Source organism: Aethalodelphis obliquidens, unplaced genomic scaffold (genome assembly GCF_003676395.1).
Source record: "Aethalodelphis obliquidens isolate GAN/ISIS:26980383/991018 unplaced genomic scaffold, ASM367639v1 scaffold33, whole genome shotgun sequence".
In the NCBI taxonomy this organism is placed as follows: domain Eukaryota; kingdom Metazoa; phylum Chordata; class Mammalia; order Artiodactyla; family Delphinidae; genus Aethalodelphis; species Aethalodelphis obliquidens.
The window spans coordinates 3076748-3096687 of NW_020837977.1; the positions used below are offsets into that span (position 1 = coordinate 3076748).

Consider the following 19940-nt stretch of genomic DNA (forward strand, 5'->3'; position numbering starts at 1 on the left):
CTTCTAATTCTATTGTAAAACTACTGAAAGCAAGAAAACAATTAGATTAATTGTTATTAATTAAAACCCTAAAAACAAAACAATTAATTATAATATTTTATTGAAAGAAAAAATACAGCAGAGCTCAAAAAGCTACACTTGTTATGCTTTATAAAGGTAGATGTTTACACAGGTTTTATAAATGCACACATTCATGACATTATACCACAATATCAAAGGCACCTTTTACTGCCACAGTATTAGGTAATGAATAAAAAATATCAAATTAATCTTAAAAAATCTAAAATGATACAATATATTTTAGGATTATGTACATATTTGAAACATTTAGCTATTTTTAAACACTTTATTTTCATACGTGCATCAGAATTATCTCTAATTCTCAAAATATTATGGTACCAAAATTCTGTTTGTCAAATAACAAAACACAAGATGCTGTAATCTATAACCAAGCACCAGTTAAAGTCAGTATTTGAAGCTCCATCAGTTTGGCTTCTAACATGTGCAAAGTGAAGTGGGTATTTAAGATAACCATTGCAAAACATTGAGTCTCAATTTTTTGTGTCTTTAATTAGCTGATTACTTTAGAGAAATGATTTAGATCAATGTTTTTCTAATGGTTCAATGGAATCCTAGGGCTCTCAGAAGAAACTTCCAAGGCACAGAAGAGGGTTTGGGAAATAAGTAGGTCCATTATATGTACATTATATGTTAGAGCTTTGTGCAGGATTGAGATCATACAAAGAGTTCTATTGCTTTAAAATGTTTGAAAATACTAATTTGGAAAACTGCTTCAAAACATATTTCATTTGGTTATGCTAACGCAGTTTAAGAAATATCTTTGTCAAAACAGATTATCACACTTAGTCAGTTGCACAACTCAAGTGAAAGTTTATCTAAAAATGTTGCCTTCATGGTTACAGGATATATAATTCTAAGTTTTTCTGTACATTTTTAAGTCTATAAAGACTTTGAATGGAATAATAAAATGTTATCATTAGCTCAATAGTATGACCAAAGAACATTATCAAATTATAGATCAACACATAAAAGTGGAGAGATAATCCTTTGATATATGGAATTGTTTTTAATATATAAAAATAAATGATCACTTCTGAAAGTGAGATGCACCATAATTCTGTTTGATAATTTTAACTCTTATTGTATTTATGATGTAAACAAATTAAAAATGTATTTTATTAATACCTACTTCACAAAAAGAACACTTTAATAAGCACCTCAGATCTGGAATATCATTTAAAAAAATATTATTTAGGAAAATGGATGTCAAGATATATTATCTCTATTATCTTCCTAGAAAATTATGCCAATAGAGTCAAGCACTTTTTAATGCTCTCGGATTTAGTGAGTATCCAAGAATTTAAAACTGTTCAGCTTAAATTTTTATTGAACGGAAGAAATGGTTTTGTTGCAGGCCAAGTAGCCATCAAGAATTTGTTCTTTTAACCACCAGAGGGCGCCGGTGCCTGCAGCATGGTTGGTGTAGGTGTAATCTAACCTTTACTTGAATTTTACATCGCCGTGCTAAAAAATGCCTTTAAAAAAAATTGAAAACTTCTAAGAAATATATTTACATTCTGTAACACCTAAATAATGTTGGGCTATTAGATTAAAAAATTGAGTGTACTGGCTTATTTTGGTTAAGACTAATTTAATAGGACTTTATTAATGTTTCTAAATCAGGAATTGAATGGATAACACTTTTAACTCTGAATAAAGAGTCCCTAAGCTCCTAACAGTAACAATTCATTTAGCACCACATATTTAGCACCAGAATAGATATTGATAGTTCACACTTAATAAAAACTTTAATTCCAAAGAAACTTCAAAATTGTAGCAAGCATACGGTGGTTGTTATGCATTTTCAGCACCATTAATCAGTGAACTGTGTAACTTTCTAAGTTTTTGATTGACCTCTCATAAGTCAAAGTCAGACCATGATATAATTTTTAAAAATCATTCTGCATGCGTTTAAATATGTCTTCCCTCACACATACAACAATACAAAAAATATATATAAAACAAAGATAATATTAGACATTGATAGAAATCTAATTTCACTCTACCTAAACACTTCTTCAGGAAAAGGCTTCCCTACATCCATGTCAAGATTTGTGTCCTATGCTACTGCAGAACATAGGGAATGCTGTTATACACGGGGGAGAACACAGACCCCAGGTTAACCATGACTTTTCCTTCCTGGACACATTCAAATTATCTGTTTAACTTATGTTAAGCAGGATATGAACACAAAACACATAACTGGCCTAAGTGTGTTTTAGATTTGCTTATGTAGATGTTATAAGTTGATCTAACACAAGCATGTATTAATGAGAAAAAGATATATTGTTTCAGTTCAAATATTCTGAGTAAATTGTATCAGTTGAACTTTCCCTAGTGTTTGGTCAACTCTTCGCTAAAGCTGCATGGAGCTTTCAAATGAATATTTCCATGAAGGTTTCAAATGAACACCACAGCACTGCCAATTGAATTTGGTAGGGAAGCCCTAATGGACCACAGAAGTGATGCTGCTTAGACTACTGAACAGACAAAAGCATGATAACAATAAAAACTGTTTCTGCCACATCTTAAAAGCATGCTTATCCATCATAACCAGCAACATTAAGGGTGTGCCTACACAACTCAAATACAATTCTGTAAAGAAAGCCATCAGTTTAACAGCGAAAATTGTAATTTTTCCAGTCTTTTGATGACATGGAAGCCAAAAAAATCTATATCGAGACAGAAATTTTTTACTTTTCTACTGAATAAAGGATGACATGAAAAATCTATACCAAAGATAAAACCAATGCTGTAGAATATGCATGCCAATTACTATTTCTTTTGAATGAAACCTATTAAAATGAAAACCTCAGTAATGACTATTTAAAGCTGCTCTTATGAAATAGCTTATACCCACACCCTTTGTGCTCTGGGAATTACAGTGAGAAATAGCTATCCTAGCACCATTGTTGCATGCTGTGTGAAAAAATATGACACTCTGTGTTGATACTAGCAAACTTTCATTTGCTTTAGCCTGGAAAATAAAACATTTCACATGGCCACTTCATATTACTAACTTTAAAAAGTACAGATAGAATAACAAATATACCCGTTATATTTTCAGCTGAGTTGTTAAGTTATAAATAAACTTACAGTTCTAGTTGTGATTTGGAAAGGACTGTTGTGTACAAGTTATGAGTGTGTGAACCACAGTCATAATCTGATATGTTTGATGATTTATCTGGATTGTTGATGCACTCAAAGCTTTGTATTTAAGACATTTTTGTCTTAATGAAACGTGGAAAGGTGGGGTTCCTCTAAATCCTTGCAATTCTGGACTTTTTAGTTAATTCTAAAAACCCATTCATGTAAACATTTATTACATTACAGCCACTATATAAGAAGCTGGTATAAATACAAAGATAAGACAGAATTTCTGCCAAAGGGGAGCTCAGATAATTTTATCTCAAATAAAAGTCTCACAACATGAATGCTAATTTTAATATTCATACATTTCTGTTACTATGGTAATCTTACCTTCATGTGACAAAATATCATTATACTTTTTGAGACTTGAGAAACGAAGCTACACAAGTAAACCAGCAACAGAACTGGAACTGATAGTAACCTTTTCTGGTTTAATAGTACTTTTCCTACTTCTGTAGAACTAGTTTAGCAAACTCAAGGAAGGAAATATTTTCTAGATAAATCAAATGAATATCGCGCTAATGAGCTTTCTCTTCAACTGCCGATATATATGTTAGCTAAAAGTTGAATTGGGGCCTGATTCTTACTGTTATTTCTATTTTTCATTTTAGTCTCCAAAATTTTTAGTTTTAATAAAATATATGTCCCCACAAAAGCAAAGTAGTATGATGTGAAAACATTTGGTCAGATTCAGTTCGTAAAAGGAATCAGGCCAATTGTTTGTCATCATGTAAACCTGACCTTCAGATGGTGGATGTTTCCACCATTGGATTTAATTAACTACCTCACCTTTCAGCGCATCTACCCTAAGAAATTGCAAACGTGTAGGGAGTTTTAAACAAGTAGTTTTCTTCTGTTATTTGTACTCTGGAACTAACCGTGTTTACTTATTCTGTGATCCTGTTGAAGCATTGCATAACCTGAAATATACACACACACACACACAAATGCATGCACACTTGAAATGTAATGTGTTAAGTGTCTTGACCCATGTGTTGAATTCTCCTCTCTGAAAGTGATTCCCTGATTTGGAAATAAGCATTTTCAAAGTCACATGAGTGAAATTTTCATAGTGACTTTGATTTGATTTCCACCAAACTTAATGGAGAACTGAAAATTATTCTTCTACTTAGATATGGGAATAAAATTTAGTAATTAGTCCTTAGAAAATCATCTGAAGAGGCCCCTTTAACAAAATCATAACTGTCTGTGGTGTGCACATGGGAACTTGCACATGATGCTCAAGGACCATGGTGATTAGATTGATTCTCACCAAGTAAGGATGGGCAAAGCAATGGAGAGCTGGAGGTATCCTTGACACCTACAGTGTTTCTTTCTGACATCCCTCACCTCCTGCTGAAAGGCTTCAAGTTACACTAGACCTTCAGTATATGCCCTTCAGAAGCTCTCCACCTGTGTGTGTGTGTGTGTGTGTGTGTGTGTGCAGTAACCCTATTTCTGCGACTTTTCTTACCTGTGACTTTTCATACCTGAAGCTCATTTCTCTTGGACCTTCTCAGTTTACTTAGGTCTTGCTTTCTGCCTTCCAAAATCACAACTATTTACTCTTACCCAGTAATCCCTAGGCAGTTGTTAATTTTTCCCTGCCTCATTTAGTTCCAGACGCTATAGCTACATTTTCATGCTAATCAGAAGCCTTACATATTACACAGTGTGGCCTATCACCTATTCCACCTACATGTGAACATTGTTGCACTCACTTCCTCAAAATTACATGGAAAATAAATCTGTTAAAAAATAATAATTTTACAGCAATATAATTAGGTGGCATTATTTCCTGAATATTTTTGTGAGCTTCTTGAAGTCAGGAATCATATTATCTTTGCATGATCAGAACATAACTATCAGAGTGCCTTGCCCATCGTAACCACTCAACACAAGATTCAATAAAAGAGATTAAGCAAAAGGCATGATTTGAACCTTACATAAGTCAAGAGTATCTTTTGGTGAACCCAAGTAAGATAAAATATCTCCAGAATGAAATCTGTGGTTGCTTAATTAAATTATTATATCCAGATATTACTGAGTGTTATTTTGCAAATTATCACTTTTGGGGCACTATAGAAGTGGGTGCTGAAGATGGCCCACCACCTCACATACATTTTAGAATAGGATTTTTAAAAATTTCCCTCAAGTTAACTACAAAATCATATTATTATCATCTATGTGTTATATCAGCTATGTGTGCGTATACACACACACATACATTATAGGCCAAATATATATTCTATTCCTTAAGAACATAATTCCTTTGGAAAACAAGTTTTGGAATTGGATGCATCAACTATGTCAATACTACATACACAATATTTTAATTTAGGCTTAGAGGTCAGAAAACAGAAATGGATGCTTTGTTTACCTCCAAGGATTAAACAAACATAATAGACAAACACTAATTTATACAATGAATAATAAGAGGAAAACAAGATTATGATAAAATATGTATAATATGTGCAAAACTCAATATATATATATGCCTATGATTCCCAGAAACCATTATATTTCCTGGAGGAAAAGACAAGCTTATTTAAACCAGTATAGGTAGTTTGACGTTACTCCTGCAAAACAAAGATTGTCAGTACAAGACCCCCCGTAACTGGGAGGGCAAGCTGAACATGGTACCCCTACTTTATATGGTGCTTCTCCAATCCAGTTGCCCCTTGAAAAAAAAAGAAAAAGAGAGCATTAGTGCTACTTGCCCATTCTTTAAAATCCGATTGTCCTTAAGCACAAGATCACGTGTTGACATGTGATGATATTTTTAGAAGTCTGTCGTTTTAGAAAAGCACGAAAAGTTATAACCATTTCTTATTTCTACAGTAACTTGTTCTGTATATCTTACTTTTAAAATGTTTTCTTTCTGAGTAAATTAATATTATGTTAATTTACAGATAAGAAGTGAGGCACTACAATGCATGGTGACATTATTAGTCATCTGACACCAGGCTTGATGCTCTATCCACTCACCACAGCTGCCTCGTTCCTGCAGCAGCCTTCTAGAGCACATGGGCTGTGTCCACTTAAACTTACTTCTTAAAAAACTCATGCTAATATTATTATAAAGATAGTAAAGTATATACAGATATAGATATATCCATGTCCATTATATATATAAAGATATATACACGTAATTCTGGGATGCTTAGAAACGGTGAAATTAGCAAGAAGTTGTTACAAGCATAAAAAATAGGTTTTAAGTGTTCAAAGGATTTCTTCCTCAAGTTGAAAAAATAGTTTAGATTCTCAGTATTCATAAGATGAGATAACGGAAAACTCAGTAAGAGAATAATGGCTCACAGAAGCAGCCATTAAAGGTGATTCCAAAACATTTTCCCATATGTAAACTCATAGTTATAATTTTTAGTAATACTATTAGTTTTTTGATAATGCTGAACCTATTTAACTGAATTATTATGTGTTATCAATATTTTTCTTCATCTGTAATTATGGCCATGATTATAGTGGTACACCAAATTCACCATTTAGGATAGTTAAAAACAGCCACAATGCCTTATGTTATTAAGCTCTTTTAGCTGTGAGGAAGGAGGCAATGAATGTATTCTCAGTAGCATGGTGATTAGTAACTACAGTACTATACAGCCAGTGATGTGAAGGAAATTGAATGGTCAGGAGAAAATTTGGTTGTAGATAGTAAAAAGTCAAGGTTGAAGATAAGACAACAGTGTAAAGGCTAAAATATGAAACAAGTGGGTCTCATCTTTGAAACCTAAATAAGAACAAGCAGGTGACTCATACAGTGCATCTACCAGACATGAACATATCCTTATTCAGTCAGTTGAAAAGTCACGTTTTTATCTATAAAATATCTGTAAAGGAAAAGTTGTCTGTAAAATGAAAAATATGCTGATTATTCATATTACAAAATGAGATGAGATTACAAGGCTGCCCACCTCTATCTAGCTTATTCTACACTCTGCCTTCCAGAGAAGCTTCCTCAAGCATAATTTTGGTAATGTAAATGTTTGCTTATGAACATTCAAGGAGGTCCATCCCTCAAGAGTGCAGCTCACTCCTTTATCCTAATCTCTCCCATTCTATATTCATAATCTTATTTCCCTCTATATCTTTACCCAAACCTATAAAAATATATGAACCCAGCCTGTGGTATTTTAATTTCATATTTTTCAACTTATTCTACATAGCTTTTAGAAATTACACAGCACATATTTTTGGTAATGTTAACTTAGAAATACAATTTAATTATATAAAAATTATTATATATTATATTACAAACTTTTATACGAATGGAAGATAATTGTATTCAGTATTAGATCAGTCAGTTGATAAACTTATATTATTTTTCCTTCTAATTTTTATTCTATTTCATCTAATTCAATTCATTCTCATTCTCTCATTTTTCTCTCTCTCTCTCTCTCTCTCTCTGTCTCTGTCTCTGTCTCCCTCCGAAACCCCTTTCCTTCTCTGTTTTATTTTGCCCCTGAAAAACAGTTATACTTGAGATAAATTCATATTGGGATTGGAAGAAACATAGTCAACTATCAGTCAGGATTTTAAAACTTTCTTCATTGCCTAGGTTTCAAAAGAATGGTTCTCTATCACAGCAAATATAGCATACTAACACAATATCTTAAACTCTCAGACTTATAAAACAACCAGACATCTCATCAATAGTATTACAAAATTCCAATCATTGGCCAAAAACAGAATAGTTAAATGAATGTTATAAAAAAAACCTCTTTCACTATTTGAGTACTACTTGGCCTATTTATGTCAGAAAGAAGGGTTAAAGTCTTAATAGGAAAATATATAGTATAAAACTGAAAATATCAAACAAATGCAGTTTTAATGCTTATCATAATGCAGCCACATTTTACTTTCCAAATCTTACTATTCTAATAACTGTGGAGAGGGGACCATAGGGAAAATTGCTATTTTTCTAACTTTGCAAAAACACTGCCACTGGCATACTACCATATAAATGAGTAATGCAGTTATTTGTGAAACATTTTCTCATTCCCTCCCCATACTGGCAAAGCTGGAGAAAATCTTTGTTTGGGACTTACTTTGGAAGACACCAGGAGTGTCATAAATCCTTTGTACATTTTAGTATTTATTCCAAATGAGAACAGACTCATGTATAAATACTGGAACATTTTATCCGAAGAGTCATTGTTATCAAAAAGGCATTTTATCAGATGTTAACAAATGCTTATTTATCCTCATACTATAAAGAATGTTCATAAATGTGAGCCTATTTTATAATCTTTGATCAATTTTCACAATACCTTTTTATGTATGCCGTAAGAAGAAATTACTGAATATTTTTTGTACTGAAATTGAAATCATGGCAAAGCTTTCATTAAAAAGAAGTCATAGCATTTAAATTTTCCCTTCTGATTCTGAATGCCTCCTTAACCATCTATGGAAAAAGTAAACTGTGATTGTAATTTTACTCTTAAAAGAAAGAAGAAGGGCTTGTTTTGCTTTCCTAGTGAAAAAGCTAAGCCAACATTCTAGTACTGATTGATGAGAATACTGTGGTGTTGATAAATTCCCTAGAAGATCCTTTCCTGATGCCTTTTATATAGCTATCAAAAACCTAAAAGCGTATGTTTATTTTATAATTACCATGCCTAAAGAAAGATGGTAAGGAGAATTTAGTGACTCTCCAAATCACAAATAGTCTTGCCTGCAATTTTAATCTAGAATCCTTGTGAAAAGAAACCTTTCAGCTTATAACTTTTCAGATATACAAGAAGATGGAAGATTTGAGGATTAGTGCTTGTTAGTTAAGTCTTACTCATATTATTTACCTGTTAAAAGTATCTATCAGACTGAAGATATTTAACATCATTAAAGATTCCAAGAAGTAGAATCCAACTGGATACTTACTTTGGGGCATAGTTGCATACCAAATAAACTGCACGGCGCCATACAGCTCCCCAAACATTCATGTTTTGACAAGTATGAATTGCACATCCTATTCGATTGGAAGTGGCCCAAACCATCTGAGAAAGTAAATCGATATACTGTTATTGAAGTTGGAGCGAAGAAAATTCATGTTCACCAAAATAGTAAGAGCATTTTTTAAAAGTATGAATCAAAAATGAACAAAACAATTAAAATAACCTGTGTATAATGTGTGCACATGGGGCCAAAACATCTCATAGGACATCTGGGATTGCAATCCTGGGGATACGGAAAAGCATAATCTTTCACTTCATCATACCATGGCTTGACCAACTGGAGAATAGAGCGATATCTAGATATCAAGAAACACAATGAGAACTTAGAGTACAGTAGTGGCAATATATAGTGGACTCACCTTAAATTATAAGTTAATTGGTCCTTTTGCAGATTATTCATGATAAATCAAGAACATACCCACCCCTCACAATTACCATCATCACCTAGTAGAATCCTCTATTCCTCCAAGTAGAGCCAAACATGAAAATGCCCAGGACTGGAGCAAGTGATCCTGTATTTGTCTAAGTATGTGTCTGGTTGTTTCAAAAAGAGAAATGCAAATCTTTCAGGAATTATCATCTTTATCTTGTTTTACCACCTGATTTTCCTCCCCTATGTGGAAGAGAATGAGTCTTTGGAATATTGGATGATGACATTCCACAGTGGTAGAAAAATTATCCTATTACTGGGAACAGCTTTATCCATTGTTGCATATACTTGCATATACATACGTGTGCCTATTTATATATACATATATGTGTAAATATATTGAATTTGTACAACACACACAGATACAGGTATATGCAAACGTGGGAAGGTTGCATACACAATAATGGCTTCTGCCACCATGAAGGGATTTTTCTGAAGTAGAAGAGATAGGATACAGGATACAGCCTGATCCTTTCAAAAATTCTGTGAGATAAGGGTAGAATACAGGCTAAGGGAGGGTGTTCCAAGGGTGAAAGGGAAAACTGGTTTTTCTAGGCCCTTTTAAAAAATTAAATAATCCTTGAAGACATCTAAAACAGTCATAGGCCAAGCATCAGTGCCTGACACATAGTGAGCCCTCTTGCAGATATTACTTGAAATTGGTGTCACTAACCCTTGGAGTCCATAAGCAATAAAGTTGCATGGATAAACAGTATCAGTGAAACTACTTCCTACCTTCCAGTTCGTACGGATAGATTTTGACCCAAAAATCTCAATAAGTAAGAAGGCCCATGGTCCCAAATGCAAGTAGCTGCCCAAGCCTCTGCAGATTTTGCAAGATTTTCATCCCAGACCTGTGAAAGTGAAAAAAACCTTCAGCTTTACTGGGTTTGCTAGTAACAAACAAAAAGAGAAAAGAAATGGCACTACTATTTCCTAAACTTCTTTCAGTTCTGCTTCCTGACTAGAAGAAAGCAAATTTAGACCATTGTTATTCAAAGTTCTACAGTGCAATATTGTTATTCCTCAAAAATCTTTATTGTTTTTACAGGGCCATCTAGACCCAAAGTCCAGACATAAATTTTGGTAAAGGATAGGTTAACAAAAATATCGTAACCAGATGTAACTTGGAGATACCTCATACTGACCACTGAAGTTTGAATCCACCAAAGTCAATTGATTTCCCTGGAGTTTATTCACAGCAAAAAGGAGCCATGCTATTGATATATCTTAAAAATTAATGAGATCAAATTTATTCAAATCAATGTACCAAAATTAACAATGTCTCATAGTCCAACTTTTTAATTGAGATATAATTGATATATAACATTATTAGTTTCAGGTGTACAACTTAATGATTTTTATGTACATATATATTGTGAAATGATCACCACAATAAGTCTAGTTAACATCCGTCACCACACACAGTTACAAATTTCTTTTCTTGTGAAGAGAACTTTTAAGATGTATTCTCTTAGCAGCACCCAAATGTACAATACAGTATTATTAACTACAGTCACCATGCTGTATATTACATCCTCAGGATTTATTTTATAACTGAAAGTCTGTACCTTTTAACCACCTTCACATATTTCACACACCCCACCCCCCAACCTCTGGCAGCCACCTATCTGCTCTCTAGATCTCTGAGTTCAGTATTGTTTTTGTTGTTGTTTTTAGATTCCACGTACATATGAGATCATAAGTTATTTGTCTCTTTCTGACTTATTTCACTTACCATAATGCCCTTAAGTTCCATGCATGTTGTCACAAATGGCAAGATTTCCTTGTTTATTATGGCTGAATAATATTCCATTTATCTACTTATTTGTTGACGGACAATTAGGCTGCTTCCATATCTTGGCTATTGTAAATAGTGCTGTTATGAACATTGGGGTGAAGGTATCTTTTTGAGTTAGTATTTTAGTTTCCAGACTAATACCCAGAAGTGGAATTGCTATATCATATGGTAGTTCTGTTTTAATTTTTTGAGGACACTCTATACTGTTTTCCATAGTGGCTGCACCAATTTACATTCCCACCAACAGTGCCCAAGGTTCCCTTTTCCCCAGATCCTCACCAACACTTGTTATTTCTTGACTTTTTGACAATAGTCATTCTAACAGGTGTGAGATGATGTCTCACTGTGGTTTTGATTTGCATTTATTCCAACTTTTAAGTGTCAAACTATATTAAATTATAATATATAAATGATATTTTATATCATTTGAATATTTGATAGTAATAATAATATTAGAACTTTTAATTGTTATGAGCTAGAAACATAGATTTACTTAATGTAACAGTGTATTTAAGTGAAAGGAAATTAATTTAGTGACTTTGAAATAAAATAGGAAAAAAAATTGATGAACCCTTCAGAGACATTTTTACCCTAGAAGACCATGGCACCCACCCTGAAAAAAGATTTGTTAGCCACTTAGAAGTTGTCTTAAATTAGAAAAACAAAGTCATCTTACATAAATCTATCTAGAATTACATTAAAATAAATTCACTCACAAAATTACATGAAATCAGAATTATCAAGAAAGGATCTGGAGTAATTCTGTGGTGACAGTGGCCATATCTCCACTGTCTGTGTAAAAAGAAAGATCATTCAAAAAGCTATAATAAAATACACTTTCCTTAATTATGCAGAATATAATCTGCCCATTTTGTGGATTAATTAAATGTGGCAAAACATTACATAATACCCTTTTAATAAGTAAATAATCAGTGTTAAATACAGTATATAAATGGAAAATACTCATTCTATAATATTTTAAAAGTTAGTGTCTCTTTATATACTTGTCTTCTCCTTTGAATTGATATCATGCTTTTTTACAGTTATAAAAAATACTTTGTATTATTCCTTCACACATAGCTCTGTAAAATAATCATTTGATATGTTTTATGAATTATTACTTCAAACCTCTCCTTTTGTTTGTAAAAATTCTGTGCAGAAATATCAGTGAACCAAACTAAATTTGCAATGAAAATCATAGTATTCTAGAACTGCAATTAACTTTTAAAAGCATTTTGTTTGGCTAATAATGGATTCATCTGGTATTTATTCTTCTGATATTTTTAATGAAATATGGATTTACAAAATATGGATTTCAGTTCACCAAAATGCAAAATATTACCATTAGATCACAAATGAATTTTAGACGGAATAGCATCAACAAATTATGTCTCTGAGCTAATTGTAGTCACTTTGGGGAAAAAATACATCTAAATATTATTAACATATTGAAGTGGTGTGCACTCAGAACAGTAACTGCTAAAAACACGGCTTTTCTGTGTTTTTATATAATCTTTCTAAAAACAGTCTTTCTTACAGTCTTGTTCTGAAATATCAGCACTGCATGGCACAAATAATACTGAAAAAGAAAATAAAATATCTTGTATTCTAACCCTAAGCCTACTGCTAAGATCATCTGTGACTGAGGACATGTCAATTATTCTGTCTCCCAGTTAACTCATCTCTAGGGTCCCTTTCCTCTTCAGCATTTCATGATTTAGTATCCCTGAGTAACTCCAGCATCAGAATCAGGAAGATCTGTTATATTGACCTATGACTTGTTCAGTTCTAGCCTTTTCCATACCACAGAAAGAGGAAACCTAGATTCTTCACAAAATAATTTAAAATATTTAAGGCAGTTAACAAATTTAAGGTAACTTAGCATATATAATTCTATATGCTTACTCATATACTTAAAACGTATTGTGTATGTCAAAGAGATAAACCAAAGAGTTCATGCCTGAAAAATATCTTACATGAGCACCATTTTTAAATTATTATAAAGGATTTTGATAGGAAGACCCTGTATTTAGCATTACCGATGCCTACGTTTTTAGGTGTTTCTATGTACAGATATCATAATTAAAATTTTTGAGATGATAGTTGTGAGGGAGGAGAGATGACCACTTTTTTTCATTTCTCCATGTTTGCTTTTAGGAAACTGATGGGAGGGATTTCTGCCTGTCCCTGAAGGAAGATGCTGGAGACCCTGGCAGCACTGGCCAGGTCCCACACAGAGAGTGGGATCATTTTGCCTTCCCATGGGAGACATACCAACTGTCTCTCTGATGCCTACTGCAGAAGAAGTCAGAAAGTCCTGTGCTCTTTCTTGCCTGTTTGTCCCCAGGCAGGACTCACACCCATCCTGTAAAGAGGGGAAGATCCTGCTCTGAAATTTACGAATTGCGTATCTACTGTATTTGCTGTCTCCGTCTTTCTCCACTGGTTACAACTCCCAGGAGAATATGGGTGAGTGATGTATCCCTTTAATCCACAGTGGTATTTAAATCTATTAATATGATGAGAGGTCTTTCAGGGTTGAAAACAGCAAATAAGGATAGCTTCTTTCTTATCCAGAAGCTCTAAATTGTGATGAATGTTGCCAGTTTAACCATGTGAAAGAATTCTAACAACTTATACAAATTTAGGGAATGAAGTTGTAATCACCTAAACATTTGACTAATATATACATTTCTGGATGCTTAGTGGATAATCTATCTGCTGAATTTTGCTGAACACCTGTGATATTTATTTGAAATAAGTTTAGTATCATACCCTACAAATACAGCAAAAGAAAAAAGGTCACAGGTGTGTACTTACTTAACGTTCTATGGAATGACTAGCAAATATGCAACATATTATGATCATTTGTTAGAAAAGCTAAACACCTTATATTTATTCAGCTTTTATGCAGCTAGCCTCAAATTCTGTATTTCTAGTTCTTGTCCCTCTAAATGGATAAAATACTTTCACAGGTAACTGAGTTGTGAACACTTAAAATATCATGCCTTCTAAAAATTAGGCAAAAATTAAGAAAATGATGCATGGAGACAAAAAAACATTTACAGGAGCTAGTAGGAGTTAGATGTTATGATTAGATAACTCACAAAGTGAAGATGGCTTAAAACGGTGTCAGAGCGCACAGAAGCCTATATATGTGCCCTATTGTGCCACAGGATTTTCTTCCATTCTTTGCTGTTACGAGCCATTTAGTTGGTCAGCTTGTAAACTGATTGATTTAGCTCTGGACTAAAATGTTTACCATGAACTACTCTGCTTATCAACAAATTTAGCACCTTGTCTGTGGAAACCACATAGTCTGATTAAGCCATGAGAAGCATCCAGAATTCAAACTGATGTCATTTCAATAGCTAGAAGAGTGTGGCTCCTAGAGATAGGAGGCATATGAAAAGAATGAAAAGACCTCAAGTCCAGAGATCTTCAGAGGTTAAGCCAAAGAAATACAAAATTGAGTCAAAGAATGTCTCAGCATGGGAGAAAATCACTGACTTCCGTAAATTGAAGCATTAGAGAGTGATATGATCCAGCCCAAAGATGAGGTTGTTTTATCAGCCATTTCCTTAAGTTTTGTTACCCACAACACAGTGGGCACCGGGACATCCGAAACTGCCTTCTTAAACCCCAGTCACTATCTCCGGACAATAAGAAATGTAGACCAACTGAAAGGCAACCCTGAAAATTACTTGAGAATATATCCCCAACATTGTTTGATATGACATACTGTTTTTTTTCAAGTGGGTAACATCTTTTAATTCCAAACATAAGAATTAAAGGTAGATGTGTTTGAAAGAATTAAATATAAGGTGTTAAAAAGGATAAATATTTCTAGGTAACGAACCTGTACATATTTGATGTTATTAATATTTATAGTGGTTCAGAGAATCTGGCAACAGGTTATTAAAGCAATACGTTAGCCTTGTAATTTCAACATAAAATATATCAATAATTATTTATATTTGTGGTTTTAAGTTAAAAATTTTAAGAAAATCTTGTTACAATTTTTAAACAGTATTGCAAAATTTAGAACTTAAGAGTCACTGTGTTACTTAGGCTTTTAAGACATTTAAATATATGGAAATTATTTTCAATAAGCCAGTTGAAGTACTAAAGGTCAAATATGTTAAATCTATAAATGCAGCTTAAAATTTAAATTAATTAGATTTGTAAGTAGTAACAAACATTAAACAAATGTGATTGCCAAAACTTGCTAGATTTCTGAATAGAACAAAAATATATGTAAATGAAGCTAAATTAGAGGAGAACAAGAAATATTAAATTTGAAAATGACCTCTTAAAAAATCTGTTCTGCACATGGAAACCATCTTCAAAGACATAAAATACTAAAAAATAAAATTATCACACTGAGTTTTTGAAGACACATTTCTAAATTGGTTATTGTCATGGATACTCTGATAGCAATGACATTGGAAACAGTATGGCATGTCGTATAGACACTTATTTTCTTGGACTGACATGTGGTCATTTCTCATATATTTAGATAAAAAGTAAAGGCAGTTTAGATAGACAAGTTTTTGGCTTTTAAAAATAACTCAGCTGGGGCTCTTTGTTCTTTTTCTGGGTTAGATTGGGAAAGCAGTGCTGACTTATAGAAGTGAGAAAGAGCCATTAAAAAGATATTAAGTGATGACAAAATTATTTTCCCTGAGGGCTGCCAGAAGCTTTTAAAAAACACTTCATGGGCATGGTTGTGGTTTTGTTTTGAAATTGGGGTTTATTCCCTTTCGGTGGAAATGCTTGTGAAGTGCCAATAAAGGAAACTGAGAGCTGAATATATGACCCAGTGTTAAACCAGACAGGAGGGAAGAATGGGCCTTGGTAAGACTGGGGGGGGGGGGGGCGGCACAGGAAGAGAAAAGGATTTCCCATGGGAAATTGGGGGCACTAATTGGATTAATTAAATGATATTAAACCAATTATACTTTTAAAAAGAACTAGCTAAGGAACTTGATTTAAAAAAAATTCCCTCAAGCCTCAAAAATGACCATAAATATGGGACCACATTATACCACAAAGTATCAACGTGGGGTCCTAAGCATTTTTTAAATGTTTAAATGAAAATAGTGAAGACTTTCCTCAGGTAAGATGAGTGCTACCTTTTATGTATGTGGGAAAGGTAAATTTCTATAAAAAAAAGGTGTAAAAGTATACTTTTTTTTGGAGGTATTCTGAACTGGATCATTGCCAGCAGCATAAAATTCTTAAAAACAAACACAAAAGGACTTCTCTTGACCCCTTTTCATCTTCGTCTTCCAATGCACCATTCCTCTTCTTCCTTTTACAATGAAATTTGAGTGTTGTCTTAACAGAGAATTTTCAGTTTTTCTTCTTCTACTCTTGAGCCCACCCCAGGCAGGTTCCCCCCGCTACCTCCACTCTACCCAAATTGCTCACATCCATATCATAAATGGTCATTTCCTGGTCACCATGTTTTTTGTTCTATTAGCAGCTTTTAGAATGCCTGACCACTTGCTCCTCCTGGACCCACTTCCACCCCCTGGTTTCATGACCCCACCCTTGCCTTGTTTTTCTCTGGCTGCTGCCTTGTTTTCCTCCATATGTTTGCTGATTCTTCCTCATCTCCCTAACCTGTGCATGCTGGAGGGTTCCCAGGGCTGAAGCCATGTCTCTGTCTGTCTCTCTGTCTGTCTGTCTCTCTCTCTCCCTCTCTCTCTCTTCTGTTTCATCAATTCACTACCTAGGTAACCACATCCAGTCTCACACATTGAAATACTATTTATAAGCTGGTGGTACTCTTCCAAATTATATCTATAGACCTCTCCACTGAATTCCAGACTGATTTATCCACCTATCCACTTTAAACCTCTACTTAACAAGTCCAAAATTGAGTTCCAGTATTCACAACCCTACTGCCACTCCCTACCCTCTAACCAGCTACTCCTACAGTCTTCCTCCCATCAGTGGATGACATTACCCTTTTTCTTCTGGTTCAGGGGTCACCAGATCTATCCCATTGCCTACTTATATGTTATCTATAGCTGTTTCTGTGTTACAGTGGCAGCACGGACCACAAGGTCTGCAGAGCTAAACGTATTTACCATCTGGTCCTTTACAGAAAAAGTTTACCAATTGCTTTTGTAGTTGCTCAAGCCAGAGAGTCCATAGCCATCTTTACTCTTTCTTTGCTTAATAATCTTTATATGCTCTATCAGCAAATCTTGTCGATCCTGCCATTAAAATCCTGTCTATCCAGAATATACCCACTGATCATCACTATTATTACCACCACCTTGAGTGAAGCCACCATCATTTGTTATCTGGATTATTGAAAAAGACTCCTTCCTGAGGGAGTGTTTCCTACATATAAAGCCTTAATATATAAATTAAGGAAGGCATGGATAAAAGAAAAATATTCAGAATTTGAGGTAAGATTATTTAAACAGGATTGGTGATTAGGAAATAAAGGAAAAAAAAATTTCAGTGCTTTAATCTATGCATGGCTCAATCTATACCTCAGTCAAGTGCTTTGAAGATACCAAAGTGCTATTTAAATATAATCAAACTCAACTGATTGGGTTGGGGGTTGGTCTAGTAATGAAAATGAGTATTGGGTGTAAGATGACAAAATGCAACTGCTGCTTGACATCCGGACAGTTATATGAAAGAGAGAGAGAGAGAGAGAGAGAGAGAGAGAGAGACTTGGAAATGAGTGAATTTTTCCCCACCCAAAGAGGCTCTTCCTTTTTAAACAATTGCTGACAAGTAGGAAGTGGGCACAATGTCTCTAAACCTTAAAACTTTTCAGGATAATCTAGAAATCCTGATGTATATGTGAAATGTATCCACTTCTACATGTTGCCAAATAGCCTTTTAAATGTAAAATTCTCTGCAGTTCAACACTTGCAGAGCAAATTAAACATGACTACTAATTGGAATGGTTAATGGGCCTACAGTTTATGAACTCTGATGGGAGGTATCATTGTCACCATTACGCTTATGTAGATGTGTGATCTTAATACACAAGGATGGTGGCAAGAAAGAGTGACCCTGGGACTGTCTTGGCCCCAAATCTCCTTACACCAAACTTACCAGATGGGGATTGCTGTTTTGTTATCAACAGTGGAAAATGCAAGAAATGCAAATTTCCAGATCAACCAATAGAATCCTAGATAATTCGTTAATCTAGGCAGCTAGTAATTGGCTACTTATTGGGAGGGCTGCACAGTATTGGGTACTGGGAATTCAACAGTCAGCAAGACTGACATGGACTCTGCTTTACAGTTTAGGAAAGAGACAGGCAATTAACGCACTACCAAATAAATAGTGAATTTATTCCTGTGTGTATGTGTAATGTAAGAGGTAGCATGGGGGGTGGGGAGGGACTTGATTTTCCATTCCCTTAATGGCACAACTTCTTACCTTTTCCAAGATTTTCAGAAAGCAAATATCTTCGTGCCACCTTCCTTATGCTGGCCATACTCTGGTTGCAAGAGGTGGTGTGTACAGGTATTTCACACAAAAGGGCTGGAGGCTTAGAAAGAGCTGGGAGACTGGGGGACAAAGGTTTAAGGCATAGATGCTCACAGGCTTCAAAGGCTTGAAACACTATCGTAATACAGAGTTTTCCTATGTGGTTGCCAAGGTTAGAAAGAGTACAGGAAGCAAGATTTGATTCCATATGAAGAAACACTTTCTAATATTCAGCGATGTCCTCAGATGAAAATGCATGTGGAGCGGGCTCAAGAGCAGGAGATGAACTCATGGAGGGGAGTGTGTATTGTAGTCTTTCAAAGCATGGGCTCTGTTGTCATACAGAACTGCTTTCTCATCATTTTGATTTACTTACTCTGGGACCTGGGGGAAGCAACTTACGCTCTCCAAACTTCAAATTTCCTGTCTCTAAATGAGGAAAACTGTCCCCATCTCACGAGACTGTTGTGAAGGTTAGGCAAGATAGTGATTGAAGAGAATTTAGCACAGCTCTAGCACGGCAGGGTGTACAGAATGGTAAACGCTATTATTATTGGAAGATCAGGCACTGGAAGAGTGGTGGTGTCTGTGAACTAGAAAGATGCCTAAAGTGAGAGGTAATGAGAGGTGCACTTTTGATCACCTTATCTGGCAGCCTGAAGTTTGAGACACATCAAGCTTTAATCTCAACTTAGCAGGCAATCAGAGAAAGTGAAAACATAAACCCTGAAGCAACAAACTAATCAGAAACAGAACTGTGTATAGATAACAAGGACCTTGCTTCTTGGCAACATAACATCAGACAGTGGAAGATAAAAATTAGAGAACATTTCAGAAGTTTTAAAACCTATTCATTCCCCTCCTTAAATCCCTCTTTAACATATGTTTTATCTTTAAATTTAAAGACCATTTGTTGATGGATTCTAGCAACAGTTCTCCTTTCCCGGGAAATTAATACCCACCAGCTATCATTTAATACTGTAGTTATATGCCAGGAAGACATTTTCATGTGTGGTTAATTTTTTTCACCAACTCAGTG

General features: G+C 34.4%; 1 protein-coding gene across 1 annotated transcript in view; it reads right to left on the minus strand.

The window, feature by feature from the left end:
* Positions 1-82: 82 nt before the first annotated feature.
* Positions 83-19940, minus strand: part of PI15 (peptidase inhibitor 15) — a 29083-nt gene continuing 9225 nt past the window's right edge. The window contains exons 2-5 of the mRNA XM_027127882.1: positions 10366-10484; positions 9364-9496; positions 9127-9242; positions 83-5911 (exon numbers count right to left, since the gene is read on the minus strand). Of these exons, the coding sequence (XP_026983683.1) occupies positions 5776-5911; positions 9127-9242; positions 9364-9496; positions 10366-10484 (504 nt within the window). The 3' untranslated portion in view covers positions 83-5775. The remainder of the gene's footprint in view (positions 5912-9126; positions 9243-9363; positions 9497-10365; positions 10485-19940) is intronic.